Here is a 19,053-nt window from a genome sequence, read left to right as displayed (position 1 = left end):
TATATGCGGAGTACATCATGAGAAACGCTGGACTGGAAGAAACACAAGCTGGAATCAAGATTGCCAGGAGAAATATCAATAACCTCAGATATGCAGATGACACGGGAGACCCGGGTTCAATTCCTGGGTCGGGAAGACCCCCTGGAGAAGGAAATGGCAATCCACTCCAGCACTCTTGCCTGGAAAATCCCATGGACGGAGGAACCTGATAGGCTACAGTCCATGGGGTTGCCAAAGAGTCGGACACGACTGAGTGACTTCACTTTCACTTTACTTCTTGGAAGAAAAGTTATGACCAACCTAGACAGCATATTCAAAAGCAGAGACATTACTTTGCCCACTAAGGTCCGTCTAGTCAAGGCTATGGTTTTTCCAGTAGCCATGTATGGATGTGAGAGTTGGACTGTGAAGAAGGCTGAGCGCCGAAGAATTGATGCTTTTGAACTGTGGTGTTGGAGAAGACTCTTGAGAGTCCCTTGGACTGCAAGGAGATCCAACCAGTCCATTCTGAAGGAGATCAACCCTGGGATTTCTTTGGAAGGAATGATGCTAAAGCTGAAACGCCACCTCATGCAAAGAGTTGACTCATTGGAAGACTCTGATGCTGGGAGGGATTGGGGGCAGTAGGAGAAAGGGACGACCGAGGATGAGATGGCTGGATGGCATCACGGACTCGATGGACGTGAATCTGAGTGAACTCCTGGAGTTGGTGATGGACAGGGAGGCCTTGGCGTGCTGCGATTCATGGGGTTGCAAAGAGTCGGACACGACTGAGCAACTGAACTGAACTGAACCCCTCAGTTCCCCTAGAGGTGCTTTCTCCCCTCCCCCACCTCTGCCCTTTTATGCCCCACAAATGGTTCTGAAGCATAGGGGTACTTGGCGGGGGAAGCGGCAAGGCGGTGCGGGATGAAGGTATCCGCCCACAGCTCTGCACTTCAGCCCTGCTACAGGCAGTCGCGGTAAACCCCTCTCTACCGAGTCAAAGTCCGAGGAGGAGCGTCTCCTCGCCTCGCCCCGCCCTTTCCGTGGCACGCCTGCGCAGAGGCCGCAACTCGCCCCACGGCGCAAGCGCAGCTGCCCGCCTGGGTGTATATTAGGACGACAGGGATCGCGGCCTGAGGGTTCTCGCAGACAAGGGCAAGTCTTGGTGCGACGCTTCCACTTGGGTACCTGCGGCCTCCGCCACCTCCGCCGACTTCCCCGCGCAGGTGAGGGCCCCGCGCTCCTCTTGCGGCGCAGCTGGGGGCAACCCGACCCCCGCGTGCCCTGCCTGCCGGCGCCCGCTGCCCTAGCCGTTGGGACCCCATCCCCCACCGCACTAATCACCCACCACCTCGGGGTCAACTTTTTTTGTGGCCGATCTCCTACCACATCGGCCCCTTCCGCCATTCCCCATTTAACCGACCGCTTTCGAATGGCCATTCCCCATTTAACCCTAACCCTAACCGCTTTCGAATTTGTCTTAAGACACCTCGTTAATCTCAAGTCCTAGACATTTCCTCCCCCACCTCTACCCGTAACTTCTGACCTCCCCTGCCCAGGACCACCGCTTTCCGCCAGACCCAAGGCTCTGGTTTTTTAACCCTTGCTTCTTCCCAGTTAGTTCAGGCTGCACTTCCCCTTGTACCCTTGGCCTTCTGTACGCCTCTGCTTTCTGTTATGCCCAGTTCATGGAACGGTAGGGGCATACCCTCGGGGAAATCCTGGCCTCAGGAACCCAGGGCTGGACTGGATGCCTTCTTGAGAGGTTTGGGAGTGTGTGGGGACCAGGAGAAGATCAGGATCCCTAAGAGTCCTCTCTGCCTGGATGGATGACAGTAGCTTCTTCCCTGGCCTCACTTCACCACCTGGGTGGGTGCCAAGGTGTCTTACCTGCACTGTGCATCTTCCTCAAGGAGCCTCTGACTTCCCAGACCTGTTCCTGACTCGTCCCTAATGTCCCAACCCCTTGGTTATTAATCATCGTTATTTACGGTACTTGGTAAAGTAGCTTTGCAGGTGCCTTTGTAGGGAGCTGGGGAATGAAGGAGATGGTGATCTGGGTTGCATGTGATCACCACTTCTTAGTCCCTCATCAGTGCTGCCCTTAGACATTTTTGAGTGAGACTCGTTAGTATCCCAGGGTACCCTTGCTACAAACTTCAGGTGACAATCCAGTGACCTTGGGGGTGGTATTTGCACGAGTATTAACAAGTGTTGGTGTCACTCCTCATCTTTGTGCAGGATCAGTGTACCTCCGGGAGATGGAGACTGTTGTTCGTCGCTGCCCATTCTTATCCCGAGTGCCTCAAGCCTTTCTGCAGAAGGCAGGCAAATCTCTATTGTTCTATGCCCAAAACTGCCCTAAGATGATGGAAATTGGGGCCAAGCCAGCCCCTCGGGCCCTGTCCACTTCAGCAGTCCTCTGCCAGCAGGTCACAGAAACCCCTCCAGCTAATGACAGTAAGTGTCCTTAGCAGTGAAGCAGAGGGTGGTGGGATGTCTGCGTTCATTACAAGACCCTGGAAGCAGTTCTTGCGCACAGTGCTGATGAGGGTCACGCTCAGGGGGTTACTCTGTGCCAGGCTCAGTTCTCTGCATAGATCATCTCATGGAATCATCATCCTAACTCCACAAAGTAGGCACTTTCAGTTTTCACATCTTTAAAGGTGAAACAGTGCCCAGTGTTCCACCTTATGGATTGCATGTTGGTATCTGTTGGGAGTTTGTCAGTGCCTCATTCATATAAGCCTAAGAATCTGGAATCTTTCTGTAAAGATGGAATCTGGAAGCCTGTAACTTCTAAAGTGATTTTTTTCTTCTTCTTTTTTTTCCTTCCCTTTGCTATGTTGCCTGACCTGTGTCTTTTGCCCTCAACTGCTTTCTCTGTGCTATGCCTTCCCAAATTCCTGCTAATTACTTAGGCAGTCACACCTTTTTTTTTTTTTTGAATCACTTGTTTATTTGGCTATTACCAAGGTCTTAGTTGCAACAGGTGAAATCTAGTTCCCTGACCAGGGATCAATCCCAAGCCTCCGGCATTGGGGAACAGAGTCTCAGCCACTAGACCATAAGGGAAGTCTCAGACAGTCACTTATCTTATCTTTGTCTGGCTCCAGGCCACGTGGGCTATTCCAGACTAAACCATCTTCAAAGTCAACTCTGTTAGTTGCTCAGTTGGGTCCAATGCTTTGCGACCCCATGGGCTATGTAGCCTGTCACTCTCCTCTGTCCACAGGATTCTCCAGGCAAGAGTACTGGAGTGGCTTGCCATTTCCTTCTCCAGGCAGGTTCTGTACCATCTGAGCCACCAGGAAAACCCAGAAAGTCAACTGTGCCTGTGTGCTTTTCAGTTATGTTAGGCTACACTGAGGTATCCAGCAACCCCTGAATCTCACGGGCTTAACACACAAAAGATTTCTATCTTGTTCATTCAAGGTAGGTCATGTTGTTCACACTTGGGGTCATCAGGGCCATTTTCTTCTAAGCAGTGACCTGGGGTTCACACTTTGGTGTCCTACAGCTTTACCTCTGAAATCGATGGCTTTTGGGTCACTACCGCATGACGGGAAAGTGAGAAGGTCTCACATCAGCTCATCTTTTAAAAACTTTTCGTAACAGTGAATTCGATTTTGAACAACAGTAATCAGTGAGGGCTAGCTTTGTTTCACTTGTGTCCTCATTTACCGTGTCTACTCCCACTGTGCTATTTTGAAACTGGTTCCAGAAATCTCTGTAAATATCAGTATTGTACCTTTAAAAGACATGAGTTCTAAAACCACCAACACGGTACCATTATCACGTCTAAAAGATGATGCAGCTTCCTAATATCATCAGATACTCACTGATCCCCACCAGCTCTTGGGTATTTTAGCCAGGGAGCAACACATAACAGCTGTTGGCCAGAACTAGTAACACAGCTCCAACTAAATGCAAGCATGCTGTCCTTATTCTCTTTTTTACATTTTTTTTTTTTTTTTTTACTGTGGCAAAGTACATATAATATAAAACTTCCCATTGCAACCACTTTTAATTATACAGTGGTATTAAGTATATTCATATTGTTCTGCAGCCATCACCACCATGCAATGTCCAGAACTCTTTTCATTGTCCCAGAATGAAACTCTGTGGCAACTCAATCCTAACTCCCCCCTCCCATTTTCCTCCCCCAGGCCCTGGCAGACATGATTGAACAGAATCTCTGACTACTCTAGAAATGTCACTTAAATGGAATCATACAGAATTTGTCAAAGTAGTAACTTTTTTTAACACATATATCTTTGTATATTAATTTTAAAATTTTGTTTTTCATAAAGAGATCAGAGATTGAGTTCTAGTCTTTTCCAGGAGAGAATTCAACTTTTCAGATTCCACTTAATTCTGGGGAATAATTTACCCTAGAGGTTTGTTAGGTATGTTCTTTGGGTGTGAACTTGTAAGAAAGGAATGTTTTTTCTTTTAGTAGAAAGGATTTAATCCTTTGTAGGATTCTTTTTTCCTCCGTACCATTGTTTAGGAATTAGTTATGGCTTTTTTTAACTGAACAATCAAAACCCTGTTTTACCAGTCTGTCCTAGCAATAGATTTCCTCTTATATTCCTGGTTGAGTAAAATGTGACTTGTCCACTTGATAGACCATCATGTAACCATCCCAAATGATACTCAAAATATTTACTAGCTTATATAGATCTTGATAATGAAAAGGGCATATTAAAACAAGCATATAGGTGGCTCAGCTGCTCAAGAATCTGCCCGCAGTGGGGGAGACCTGAGTTCGACCCCTGGGTTGGGAAGATCCCGGGGAGAAGGGAACAGCTACCCACTTCAGTATTCTGGCCAGAATTCCATGGACTGCGTAGTTCATGGGATCACAAAGAGTCAGACATGACCAGGCGACTTTCACTTCAGCAACATACAGAATAAGTAAAACTTTTTCTAAACGCGCCCAAAAGGGGAAAAGATAGTTAATATGCCGAGCTGTCTGCAGGGGTTATGGCGGGGGGCTGTTGGCTTTCTGGTATCTTTGTTTGGGCACACCGCACAGCATGTGCAACGTCCCCAGCCAGGAACTGAACCTGTGCCCCAGTAGTGGAATTCTGGAGTCGCAGCCACTAGACCACCAGGGAAGTCCTGAAATGCTTATCATTATTTTTTTTAATGGTTATGTTTTGAATGCTAGAACTCTATTTTTCCAGACTTCCCACACTGAATATGTATTTAATGACTTTTATAGTGAATGAAAAATGAAAGCAATTTTTTTGGCCATGACACATGGCATATGAGATCATAGTTCCCTGATCAGGGATTGAACCTGTGCCCTCGTATAATGGAAATGCAGAGTCCTAACAGGGACAGGGGAGCCTGGTGGGCTGCCATCTCTGGGGTCGCACAGAGTCGGACACGACTGAAGCGACTTAGCAGCAGCAGCAGCGGCAACCATTGGACTGCCAGGAAAGTCCCATTTCTGGGTTTTGTTTTTTTTTTAACTTTCCTTTTAGAAGATTTTAACAAAAACTGTATTACTGTATGGAGACATCTTACCCAAGTTATAGGAGAGCGTGGCCTGTGACTCACAGGAGTATCCCAGGATGATGAAAGACTTCCAGAAGGAAGATGACCACCTTTGCTCAAGGGGAGAGGAAAGTCTAGGAAATTAATTCCCAGCCAACTGTGTTAAATCATGAACTTCTTTGAGCCATTTAGAGAAAACTAATAGTTTATATGTTAAGCAACAGCATGCTTTTTTTGGTCAAGAATCTAAACCAGTGAATGTTTTTGGTCTAGAAAATATTAGCAGAGGAAAAGTTGTATGACCATTTCCAAATACCTTCAAGAGTGTGTCCTCTCATGAAATATGCTGCGTGTACTTGGGGCAGATTTACTGAAAATAATCCAACTCAAGAATGCAGGGCCATCTAGAACTCGAAAGTACTACTTTGGGGATTGATAAGTGAGAGGTACTGTGGGTTTGAGCAGTAGGTGGACTGTGCCAATTAACTCTTCACAGGAGCATTGTTTCCAGTGAGACAGATGGGAAAGCAGTTGAATTTGCAGAACCCAGTAAGAATAAACTGGTGTCTAGATCCTGAGGTAGAGGAAGTATAAAGTGTGTCTTCGAGGCAACAAGAGAAAGAAACAAGTGGGCCTCCGTGTCCTGAGCAGCCAGATCCGATGCTTCAGTTTTTCCATTTCCCCCCTCAGAGGATAAAACCGCCAAAGCTGAAGTGCAGCAGGCTCCTGACGGATCGCAGCAGGCTCCTGATGGATCCCAGCAGACTGCAGATGGCACACAGCTTCCGTCTGGACACCCTTCCCTCGCCTCGAGCCAGGGCACTGGGAGCAAGTGCCCTTTCCTGGCAGCCGAGATGAGCCAGGGTGGCAGCAGCGTCTTCCGCAAAGCCAGCCTGGCGCTTCAGGAAGATGTACAGGAGATGCATGCCGTGAGGGAAGGTAAACTGCCAGGGACCCTCACTAGAGTGAAGAGGTCCTTCAGCTTCTCCAGACCCTCAGATTTGTCTGAGCTATTACTAGGGGAGTATTTCTGACCGTGTCTTCCTCATTAGGGCCAAGGAGAGAGGTCATCCAGATAGGGGACTGTGTGGTAAGATGTGGGAGTTTCTTTTCTCTGTGTTGTGTAGGGTGTGACCAGCTTTTACAGTAACTAATTTCTGAAAATACCCCGTAGGCATAAACTGTTAACTGTTGGCCCTGTGTTTCTTTCCCATCATCTGGTGGGATAAAAGGGAAAAAACAGTGTTACTGCAGTTAGTGCTGGTCTTAGGACTCCCAAGCTGTCTTAGTGGTGGTAGCTGTGTAGTAGGCTTTATTCCATTTGTGGCTGTATCCATGGAACACACAAGGTCCCCAAGAAACCTCACCAGCAGAAATGATCAAATGGCTGGAATTGTTTTCTATAAAGAAAATTGTCTCAGTTAGGGTTGGGGGGTGCAATGGGGAAGGCATGCTAACCAGCCAGGGGGAAAAAAAAAAGCTTCAGAGTTTATAATGTTCCTCAAAGCTGGTTGGTAGCTCTGAAAACAAAACCAAACAGTAACTAAAGAAGAGAGGCTTCATATATTCAGTTACATCTCACTTTGGTTATGATGGGCTATTTTTATGAACTAGGCAGTAAGCCATTTTTGACAATATATCTGGAAGGCATTGTGGACTCAGAATAGAACACTGATCCCCTGTGCCTCTTGTTACTTGTATTCCAGAGGTTGTCCAAACCTCAGTGAATCCCAGTGTGATTAACGTGAAGACCGAAGGAGGGGAGCTGAATGGACTGTTGAAGAACTTTCAGGATATCATGCGAAAGCAACGACCAGAAGGAGTGTCCCACCTTCTTCAAGATAACTTGCCAAAATGTAAGTCTCCTTGATATTTGCCCAGTGGAAGACCGTTTATAACTTAAACATACATCAGATTAAATATATCATTGCATGGTGAGTTGAGGATTAAAAACCATGTCCCTGGGACTTCCCTGGTGGTCCAGTGGTTAAGACTTAGCACTCCCAAGGCAGGGGACCTGAGCTGCATCCTGGGTAAGGTAACTAGATCCCACACGCCACAACTAAATATCCCTCATACCACAACTAACAGAAGATTCTACATGCTGCAACTATTAATAAGACCCAGTGCAGCCAAATTAATTAAAAAAAACATGCCGCTTGCTTGATGCAGGTTGGTGCTCTTGTCTATAGTAAATGCCAGTCCTGTTGAGAGCCTGCCTCCTCTCTCTTAGCACCTACTGTCTGCTCAACGGAAAGTGAAAAGTGAAAGTTGCTCAGTCGTATCCACCTCTTTGCAACCCCATGGAGTATACAGTCCATGGAATTCTCCAGACCATTATACTGGAGTGGGTAGCCTTTCCCTTCTCCAGGGGATCTTCCTGAGCCATGAATTAAACTGAGGTCTCCTCCATGACAGGAGGATTCTTTACCAACTGAGCTATCAGGGTGGGGGTTATGTTAAATGCTTGGCACATACAGTGTCCTTTGAGACATACAGTCTTAAGATGAGGGCGTCAAGAAACTTGCCCAGATGAGTACTTCCTTCATTTGTCCAGAACCTCCCTACTGCCAAGTGACTGAGCTGGGATGGGAACCCAGGTCTTCACCAAAGCCTAGATGTGCTTTTTAACCATCAGACTATACCATCTTTTGTTTGGTTTTAGCCGTTTGCACTTTTCAGTATGATCACTTCTTTGAGAAGAAAATTGATGAGAAAAAAAATGACCATAGCTATCGAGTTTTCAAAACTGTGAACCGGAAGGCGCAGTCCTTCCCCATGGCAGATGACTATTCGGACTCTCTCATCAGCAAAAAGCAAGTGTCTGTCTGGTGTAGCAATGACTACCTAGGAATGAGTCGCCACCCACGGGTGTGTGGAGCCGTCATGTAAGTAGCTCTCAGCTTTCAGATACCACCGGCATAAGCATGACTTGGCAAGACATTGATAATTTACAGGGATTGGATCCTTTATAGGGGAACATTTTTAAAGCTAAATTTTTAGCCTTTAAAAATATGTACACATTAATTTTAGAGAACTCTAAAGTGTAAGTAGTTGATGGAGCCCCTCTTTGTGCAAGGGTTCAAGTTTATGGGCTCGTTGACTATATGTCTGCTCACTTCCAACCTCTCCATAAGCAAGGACCCCTCTTACACCGAGCAGTCTTGCACATACGTGCCCTGTCTTGTAGGTGTGGATGGAGAAATACAAGTCGAGCAGCATGGGATGGCAGAGCCCATAGTTCATGTCCTTCAGGAGGTTTGCCATGGTATGGACACCTGAGAGAGTTGCTGGCCAAATCCCCAAGCAGGCTTGCCAGAGAGAGCTCAGTCTGAGGTTTAGTAATAGAGACAGCCTAAGACTATGGGACTGGTTCGCAGAGGGTATGACTGACAGTCAGTCAAGAGGTCCCTCTAGAGCCTGAGGTCATGTTATTGGAGAAAGAGATGTTTGTCAGAGAAAAGAAACCTTTGTAAATTAACTAAACTAAGACTGGTAAGTGGACACTTGCTCTTGATTCCCCCAGAGGCATCATCACCCCGGTGTTGAGGCTTTCTCCCACTCAGTCTAGACAGGAAGTGGTTGAAACTTCTGGCCCCATATTCACAGGGAAAGAAGCGCTACATCAACATCAGTTGCAGTCTCCTGGATCCTAGAGGGAGGAACTGTTCTTACAGTATTCAGAACCATGAGATGTATTTTCTGTCTGCCTTTTTTTTTTTTTTTTTAAAGAGACACTTTGAAACAGCATGGTACTGGAGCAGGGGGTACTAGAAATATTTCTGGAACTAGTAAATTCCACGTGGACCTGGAGCGGGAGCTGGCTGACCTCCATGGGAAAGATGCCGCACTCTTGTTCTCCTCGTGTTTTGTGGCCAATGACTCGACCCTCTTCACTCTGGCTAAGATGATGCCAGGTAGGAAGCCTGCTGTGGGTGCCTTAGAACTGTCTGGGTTTCTTAGTAGTAACAGGAAGATGACAGAAAAGACTTACCCAGACCACTCAAGAGATACGCTAGGAACTCCTGAACTGAGTTAACACTTCATGAAGTGTTACATTCTGAGTTCCAGTAGAGCCGGATAACAGTGAAGAATCAGACTTGCAGGGCTTGTCCTTACAGTAATTGCTTCCAGTGTGCTTTGTATTCCAAGAAAATCTTTTGGAGAATTCTCTTAATCATGTGTAGTTATCTTTTGATTGAGTTTGGAGTGAGGCAGCCAGATTTCAAAGCAGATTAACTGTGTGCCACTGGGTTATTTTATATCTATGGGCCTTCTCAGAGGAGAAGCACTAGTTAGTTATTTTGCCAGAAAGAAACTGGCATGCAGGGTCTTTTTCCTACGGGGCAAAGTAGCATTTTCAGGGCAAAGTCTGTTGTCCTTGACTGTTGAGAAAATAATTTAGCTTTGGTACAGATGACAATAAAGCGCATTTTTGTCTTGTTAGGCTGTGAGATTTACTCTGACGCTGGGAACCATGCTTCCATGATCCAAGGGATTCGGAACAGCGGAGTGCCAAAGTACATCTTCCGCCACAACGATGTCAGCCACCTCCGAGAACTGCTGCAAAGGTCCGACCCTGCCGTGCCCAAGATCGTCGCCTTTGAAACTGTCCACTCAATGGACGGTAAGTCTATCTAGAGGCCAGCCTGAAAACTTTTAATGAATACAAGGCCTGAACTTAAAAGCATGACGTTATTTTTGTAGTTTCTTTTCTTTTCACTTTCTGCCAGGATTTTGTAGTTGGGGGACACTGTATAGATTTGGATGATTGTAGATATTCTACTTTGGTTTTTACCTAGTTCCAAAACAGTCCAGAAACTGGGGGAAGTTCATTGCTTTCCCCAATATTAAAAATATCTTAGAAGGTAAGTTATTGTGTTCTAATACTTACCAAAAGAGAAATCCGTGACACAGCGAGTGCTTCAGCGCAGTCTGTGGTCTCTCCTCAGGGGCAGTGTGCCCGCTGGAAGAGCTCTGTGATGTGGCCCACGAGTTTGGAGCAATCACCTTCGTGGATGAGGTCCACGCAGTGGGGCTCTACGGGCTGCAAGGCGGAGGGATTGGCGATCGGGATGGAGTTATGCCAAAAATGGACATCATTTCTGGAACACTTGGTATGTGTGCTCTGCACAGGCTGTAATCCATACTAAAATTAAATTCTGACTCAGTGGTAAAGAACCCACCTGCCAGTGCAGGAGATGAGAGTTCCATGCCTAGGTCAGAAAGATCCCCTAGAGGAGGAAATGGCAACCCACTCCAGTACTCTTGCCTAGGAAATCCCATGGACAGAGGAGCCTGGGGACTAGTCTATGGGGTTGCAAAAGAGTCGGACAAAATTTAGCAACTAAACAACAAAACCAACGGCTGCTGGTCTAATGGGTCAGGTGAGGAGATGGTCTGATAGCATCTAAAGCCTGGGGCACTTCTTTGAGCAAGTTTTTATTTTCTCAGTGAGTGGCACAGTTTAGCAGAATCCCTTGAGTCATGGAGGCCTGGCCAGCAGAATCAAAGTAAATCTCATAGCCTGACATGACGGAAGTACCATTTGTTGCCCTCTGAGCTCATTCCAAACGTAGTTGTGGGTCTAGGTATACACCACGACAATGGCCTTTACTCTCTCTACATCAGATTATTCCTTTATATTAAAAAGAAATTAAAAGGAGGAATTTTTGTGCTATTCTCCTGGAGCTACAGGTCCAGGTGCTGGGTGTGAAGCGCTGAGCTCTGTCCCTAGCACGTGGGGACAGTCCAGTTCACCCAGTGTCCTTGTATATCCTCTGCTCCTCCTAGTTGAGAGGCAGCGTCTCTTGGAGCAACTCCAGACTCCATAGCCATGCTGCCTGCTGGGTGTAAGTCTTGCCTGTGTAACTCACTATCGGTGTGACCTTGGATTGGTGGTTAACTTCTCTGTGCCTTGGTTTCCTCATGGAGGTAACAGCAGACCCCCACCTCAGTTTGAAGAATGAAAGTGAACGGTATACAGACAATTACTATAGGCCTTCTCTTCGTCTATGAGATAAAAATGTCATCTATACAAATTTGAGAATTTCAGAAGTTAGTAAAGCGGCTGGAGACACACGCAGTGGCTGGCTAAAATGCCACTTTACAGCCTGTACTTGGTAAAAGAATGGCAAGCAAAAAAGAGTGTCCTTCAGCCCCGTCAAGGGGCGTGAGAATGTCGTGCAGACCAGGAGAGCCTGGGGCTCTTGGGGCAGAGCCCTGCCCGGAGGAGAACTCGTTCTAGCATCCTGTCCTGATTCCCGCTGCCCTTTTCTTGTAAAGAGCTCTCATGACGTGGGCCCTTTGAAGGTATGGTCCCTGAGAGATGAAAAGGGCTGGAGAGGAAAATTTTCCATTGTGACAGCTTATACCAGTCCAGTCATGTGTGGGGTTGAAGCAAGAATGTTAATTACAGAACATAATGTTTTAAGATCGAAGAGGACTCTTCTGGAGTCCTTAATCTTGAAACCTGAGATACCAATTATATAAGGGAACTCAGGAAGAAGGAAAAATGAGGTCAGCCCTAAATCAACCATAACAGGGTCTGAGTTTTCATGTTTATCCAGCAAACACTCCTTGGTGGTTTTGTGATTACTTAAGTAGAAATTAATACCAGTCCTGCCAAAACAAATTAGATGTCTTTAGCTAGCCGACCTTCTGGCCTCAAGGGTAACACAGTGAGCACCCAGCTGGACCCTGTCCAGAGCAGGCCCAGTGCAGAGTGCGGAAGATGCAGGCGACCTGGGTGGGCAGGGAGGACAGAGGGGAGGTGGCACTTGGTGTTAGGCACGCTGGGACCAGCCACTGGTGCCAGACCTAGTCTGGAGACCTGCGCTTTGATCCTGATCAGACACCAGCTTGGCCATTTGACTTTGGGCAAGACCCTTTCGTAACATTCTCAGCTTTTTCCCTTTTGGAAATGGGCTGCTGTCCCTTGATTTCAGTCTTAGGACAAACAAAGGAGAGAGAGAAGAAGTGTTCTGAGGCTCTGCAGCGCCTGGCTGTGCACACTTAGGGCAGTCGCTGTAATAAATGAACCCGTCTCCTCCTAGGCAAAGCCATTGGCTGCGTTGGAGGGTACATCGCCAGCACGAGTTCCCTGATCGACACCGTCCGGTCCTATGCAGCGGGCTTCATCTTCACCACCTCCCTGCCACCCATGCTGCTGGCTGGAGCACTGGAGTCTGTGCGGATCCTGAGGAGCGCTGAGGGCCAGGCACTTCGCCGCCAACACCAGCGCAACGTGAAGCTCATGAGGCAGATGCTGATGGATGCCGGCCTGCCAGTGGTCCACTGCCCCAGTCACATCATCCCTGTCCGGGTAATGACCTGTCTGTGACTGGACTTGCTGGGGGCTGGGTCTCTGCACTTGACCAGGAGATGTTGTAGTTCACGCCTTCCTGAACTTGGGCTGGGCAAGGTGACTGTTGGGCCCAAGGGCTGTAGCCAGTGGCCGTCTGCCATGTTTCTGCCTTTGGCTGACTTCACAATGAGAATGAAGCCTTTGAGCCCAGCAGGCTGGAGCAGAGGTTCCTTCTCCAGCACACTAGCCTTGACAGGGTAAACACAGAGCTTGTGTCTGGGAAGCTCTGAAAGCCGGAGCTTGGCTAGCTCTAAAGTATTGCTTTTTATTCATTGCCTCGTGACATAGGTCTTGCTCTGCCTGCTACAAAGGGCAGCCCTGTTGGCGTCACAGTTGAATTCATCTGAGTAACAGAGCTGGTATCACCAAAGCTGCCTTCATCCCCAGGGTGCACACACCCACTGCCATCACAATAGGCTCATGGGAGCTCCCGCTTCCCCGCTTTGGATCCTGGGAGGGAGATCAGTGTGAAAGTTACTTCTACTATGGTTTCAGTTCTCTGATCTGTGGTAAACAACCCTTTAAACTGCAGGTGTCGGGGCAGCCTCTCTGCCAGGCTTGCATATGCAGGTCGAGCCCAAGCCACTTGGACACGCGTGTGACTAGTCTCTGCTGTCTGGTTCCAGCCTTATCTTCTGTTATTATCAATCTTAGGTGGCAGATGCTGCTAAAAACACGGAGGTCTGTGATGAACTAATGACTAGACATAATATCTATGTCCAAGCGATCAATTACCCCACAGTGCCCCGGGGCGAGGAGCTGCTGCGCATCGCCCCCACGCCGCACCACACACCGCAGATGATGAGCTACTTCGTGGGTGAGTAGCCAGGGAGCCGCCAGAGCCCCGCGGGAGAGTGGCGTGAAGCTGTCTGCAGCATTTATAATTCAAGCCATTCAGATTTGTCTCTTCTTTTTCCAAGTAATTAAGAATATTCTCAGGTGGTACAGAAGTGTGAAAGACAGTTAGTCGTTCGCTCCACTTCACGGGAAGCACCGAGGGAGCCTGCTGTCCGCTCACTGTTCCCATCCATGCCTCTGTCTGTGTGGCTCAGGGACCCCCAGTGGTGGCTGCTGCAGGAGAGATGCCTCTGACAGCCTAAGCCTGCCCGGGCCTCCAGAGCTCAGCTCTGCACTTCTCTCTTCTCTGAAAACCGACTACACACCTAACCCCTTCTGTTCAGCATTTCATATTCTCATAGTTCTGTATAACGCAGGCCTTTCCGCCTGCGTCCAGCTGAAGGCAGAGACTAAACTCATAGCTGCCTCTGCCTCGGAGGTGTGTTGCCCTCCTGAGCCTCCACCGCCACCCACGGTGGTTCCCTGCCTCCAGCCTTTCGGGCTCCCCTGCAAGGAATGATCCATTCCACACAGTGCAGCCATGTGGGAGCGACTTCTTCTCTGAAGGGTGTAAAGTAAAGCCAGACCTGGGTTTTCTCTACTTTTTAAGTAACAGCCTATTAAGATAGAATTCAGATAAAACAAATTCTAACCTTTCAAAACACATAATTCAGTGGCTTTGAAGTAATGTTGTGCAACCGTCAGCATTCTGATGCCAGAACGTTTTTATCACCTCAGAGAGAAACTTTACACCGCTTAGCAGCCACATCCCAGCCCTGATCCACTTTCTGTCCGTGGACTTGCCTGTACATAACATTTTATGGAAATGGAGTTGTACAGTATATGGCCCTTTGTGCCTGGCTTATTTCACAGCACAGTGTGTTCAAGGTTTCATCTACGTTGTAGCTTGAATCAGCACTTCGTTCCTACCAAATAATTCTCCTCAGTACAGATATACCATGTTTTGTTTATCCATCAATTGGTGGATGTTTGGATTGTTTCTACTTTCTGACTATTATGAAAAAAAAAAAGAATGCTGCTGTGAACACTTGTGTAAAAGTTATCATTGTCCATTTGTCCTGGGTATGTACTTCCTCTAATTTAAAAAAACTTGCTCCTCACAGATCATCTGCTGGCCACATGGAAGCGAGTTGGGCTGGAACTCAAGCCACATTCCTCAGCCGAGTGCAACTTCTGCAGGAGGCCACTGCATTTTGAAATGATGAGCGAAAGAGAGAAATCCTACTTCTCCGGTATGAGCAAGCTGGTATCTGCTCAGGCCTGAATGTGCTGTGCCCTAAGTTACTCCACCTACCCCAAGTCACACTGTATCCAGGTAGTCCCTCCACAGTTGTCTTTGTATGTGAATTAAATTATATTAATTTTAATCTATGGTAAACATGTAGTCCAGAAAATAAATTCTTGTCTAAATTAGGGTTCCTCTTTTTATTGGCTACTGAATCAAAAAGTCATTCATCCCTTTAAACTCGGTCTGCCTCCCGCTGCCCCGTCCCACCTCTCTAGGTCATCACAGAGCACGGAGCTGAGCTCCCTGCGTTATCCCACAGCTTCCCACTTGCCATCTGTTCTACACATGGTAGTAATATGTCAAGCCCAATCTCCCAATTCGTCCTACCCTCCACGGAGTTGGACATGACTGAAGCGACTCAGCAGCAGCAGCAGCCCCTCCCCAGTGGTGGCCACATGCCCGTTCTCCACGTCTGCATCTCTGCTCCTGCCCTGCAAATAGACTCACCTGTACCATTTTTCTAGATTCCACATACATGTGCTCATATACAATCTTTGTTTTTCTCTTTTTGAGTTACTTCACTCTGTATGACAGACTCTTAAGTCCATCCACATCACTACAAAAGACTCTGATTTGTTCCTTTTTCTGGCTGAGTAATATTCCATTGTATACATGCAATCTTTGACAAAGACAAGAATATACAAGGAGAAAATACAGCCTCTTCAGTAAGTGGTGCTGGGAAAACCGGACAGCTACATGTCAAAGAATGAAATTAGAATCCTTCCTAACACCATACACAAAAATAAACTCAAACTGGATTAAAGGCTTAAATGTAAGGTGAGACACTATAAAACTCTTAGAAAAAACATAGGCAGAACAATCTTTGACATAAATCACAGCAAGATCTTTTTTGACCCACCTCTTAGAGTAATGAAAATAAAAACAAGTGTGACCTAATTAAACTTAAACGCTTCTGCACAGCAAAGAAAGCCATAAACAAGATGAAAAGACAGCCCTCTGTGGGGGAAAATATTTGCAAACAAAGCAAGAAAGGATTAGTCTCCAAAATAACAAGACGCTCATTCATGCAGCTCAATATCAAAAACAAACGACCCTATCAAAAAATTGGCAAAAGACCTAAACACATCTCTCCAAAGAGGACAAACAGATGGCCAACAAACATGCAAAGATGTGTTCAATATAGCTAATTATTAGAGAGAAGTGAAAGTGTTAGTCACTCAAAGTCATGTCCACCTGGCGACTGTAGCTGCCAGACTCCACTGTCCATGGAATTCTCCAGGCAAGAATACTGGAGTGGGTTGCCATTCCCTCCTCCAGGGGATCTTCCCAACCCAGGACTCAAACTCAGGTCTGCACTGCATGCAGATTCTTTATCACCAGAGAATCACCAGGGAATGCAAATCAAAACTATGTAGAGGTGTTAGGAAGTATTCTAATTTCATTCTTTGACATGTAGCTGTCCAGTTTTCCCAGCACCACTTACTGAAGAGGCTGTATTTTCTCCATTGTATATTCTTGCCTCCTTTGTCAAAGATTACATATATACAATGGAATATTACTCACAAACATAGAGGTATGACCTCACACCATCAGAATGGCCACCATCAAAAAAATCTACAAACAATAAATGCTGGAGAGGGTGTGGAGAAAAGGGAATGAGTCAGGGGGCATTCTACACTGTTGGTGGGAATGTAAGTTGGTACAGCCACTGTGAAGAACAGTATGAAGGTTCCTTAAACTAAAAATAAGATTCAGCAATCCCACTCCTGGGCATACATCCAGAAAAAACTAATTTGTAAAGACACGTGCACCAGGCACCCCAGTGTTCACTGCAGCACTAACAAGAGGCAGAACAGGGAAGTCAGCACGGCTTTAATGCCTGCCAGGCAGTGGCCGGCCCACCTGTGCCCCAACCCCAAGCAGTTCTGAGGGCACAAGCCGCAGCTGCAGCCGCCTCAGTCCAAGCCTCTCCCCACACCGAACAGTCAGTGCTGCGGCCGCTGCTCCCCCCAGCCCTGGCCCTCACACTTCCCTGTGAAAGTCGGGCAGTGCAGGCTGCTCTGTCACAGCAGTCCTCCAGCGCTCGCTGCACCTGTGGTCTCCAACCCTTCGTGCTCCTGCCCCTGATGTTCTGAGTCCCACAGCTTCTTGTGCATTCCTGCAACCGGCTCTTACCTTCTTCCCGTGGGCCTGCAGCAGGCGCTCACCGTCCTGTAATAAAACAAGCTCTCCCTCGGTCTTGAGCCCCACCTAGCTGCTGCCTCTGTTCTGCCCTTTCTGCTTAGCCCTCCCCACTTGGTCCTTCAGCCTGTTCTTTGTGGAGGCCACTCTTTTCTTGCCACATCGTGCTTGTCTTTGCCAAATCCAGCGGCCCGTTCTGTTTGCCTCTCATTGGTATTTGAGGTGGGTGTCCTTAGCCTTTTTATAGCTTTCTCTAAGCTTCTGGGCCACTGACCTCTCCTGACTTTCCTCCTCCTTCCCGAGCTGGTCGTTCTCTGAATGTTGAGCGCCCACTGGGTTCATCTCTGACTGCACGCCAGGCTTCCCCTCTCTGTGGATCCTCTCTGAGGATCTCTCCATGCCTCCAACACAGACGCCACCCTGGGTTTCAGTTCAAGCTGTACATCACTGATGGCCAATAAACAAGCACCTGAACCACGCAGCTCCTGACGGCGCCCAGGGCTGCCCACTCCTCCGCTACCTACCCTTCTCCTCATCTTGCCATTATCTATCCTCTAACTCTGGCCTGTCGTGCGGAAGTCAGCTCTCATCGACGCACACGACACTGTTAACAAGTCGTGTAAGTTCTATCTCAAAGACAGACCTCAAGCCAAGCCACTTCCCGACACCTCCACTGCTTCTCTCTTGCTTGCGCCATCACCCTGGCACCTGCCCCAGCCCCAGCCTCTACCCCACGCAGCAGCCTGAGAGAGCTTTTAAAAAAACAGGGAGTTCCCTGTCAGCCCAGTGGTTAGGCCTCAGCGCTTACACTGCTGAGGGCTCAGGTTCAATTCCTGGTCAGAGAACTAAGATCCCATAAGCCACAGCCCACTCCTACCCCCGCCCCCAAATCATGTCCTGTCCCTCCCCTGCAGAAATTTTTCTGGGTTTTCAAATTGTACCAGATGGTCGGGACTTCCCTGGTTCTCTAGGGCCTAAGACTCCAAGCTCCTAATGCAAGGGAGCTAGGTTCCAGCCCTGATCAGGGAACGAGAGCACATATGCCGCGTTAAGAGCTTGCACGCCACAACTAAGACCCAGCGCAGCCAAACAGATAAATTCTATTTAAATATCCTAGACTGTCACAATAGGCTGATGAGATTCTCTGGTATCAAGATCCCATCCATCTCTGCACCTTCATCAGCCATCCCACCCTCACCTGTTCACCCAGCCTCAGGTCTAGACAGACTCCTGGCTCTCAAATACCCACGGAGGTTCCCACCAGCTTCCAGGGGTTGGTGTTAGTCATTGTTTCTCCCCCGGATTTCTCTTCCCAGGCTCGTAATGTGCTGAATAAGCAAAAGGGGTCTGTCTGTGCTGTAACTATACACCACAGAGGACGGGGCTTAAACAACACCGCCGTTTCTCAAGAAACAACGTTTCTCACCGTTCTTAAGGCTGTACGTCTTGAGTCAAGCTGCCAACAGATTCCGTTACTGGTGGAAGTCCTCTTCCTAGCCTGCAGACAACTGTCTTCTCGCTATAAATGCATGTGACCTTTACCTCTTCCTCTTCTCTTTTTTTTAAAATTAATTACTTTATTCTGTTTCTTGGCTGCGTCCGAGTTGTTGTGCCACACGGGCCTTTCCTTGAGGCACCTGTGCTTCAGAGCTGCGAAGGCTCTGTAACTGCAGCGCGTGAGCTCCAGAGTGCACAGGCTCAGTAGTTGAAAGTGTGCCCCAGAGTACACATGCGCAGTAGCTACATGAGGCACCTGGGCTCCAATGTGCGCAGGCTCAGTAGTTGCAGAAGGTGTGCCCCAGAATGCACATGCGCAGTAGCTGCTTGAGGCGCATGGACTTCATAGTGCGCAGGCTCAGTAGTTGCAGCATGTGCGCCCCAGAGAAGTGCCGAGTCAGTATTTGTT

General features: G+C 47.8%; 1 protein-coding gene across 1 annotated transcript; it reads left to right on the top strand.

Moving 5' to 3' along the window:
• Window positions 1-1,120: 1,120 nt before the first annotated feature.
• ALAS1 (5'-aminolevulinate synthase 1) lies at window positions 1,121-15,130 on the top strand. Its single transcript, XM_004018407.5, has 11 exons — window positions 1,121-1,211; window positions 2,227-2,445; window positions 6,184-6,432; window positions 7,200-7,349; window positions 8,159-8,381; window positions 9,226-9,410; window positions 9,941-10,120; window positions 10,446-10,610; window positions 12,549-12,817; window positions 13,514-13,676; window positions 14,821-15,130. Exons 2-11 carry the CDS (start codon window positions 2,247-2,249, stop codon window positions 14,979-14,981), a joined length of 1,944 nt encoding a protein of 647 aa, XP_004018456.3. The 5' UTR covers window positions 1,121-1,211; window positions 2,227-2,246; the 3' UTR covers window positions 14,982-15,130.
• The last annotated feature ends 3,923 nt before the right edge of the window (window positions 15,131-19,053 follow it).

This window comes from Ovis aries, chromosome 19 (assembly GCF_016772045.2).
Source record: "Ovis aries strain OAR_USU_Benz2616 breed Rambouillet chromosome 19, ARS-UI_Ramb_v3.0, whole genome shotgun sequence".
NCBI classification, from domain to species: Eukaryota; Metazoa; Chordata; class Mammalia; order Artiodactyla; family Bovidae; genus Ovis; species Ovis aries.
Note: the sequence above shows the minus strand (reverse complement) of the source record. Positions and strands in the feature narration are given on the sequence as shown.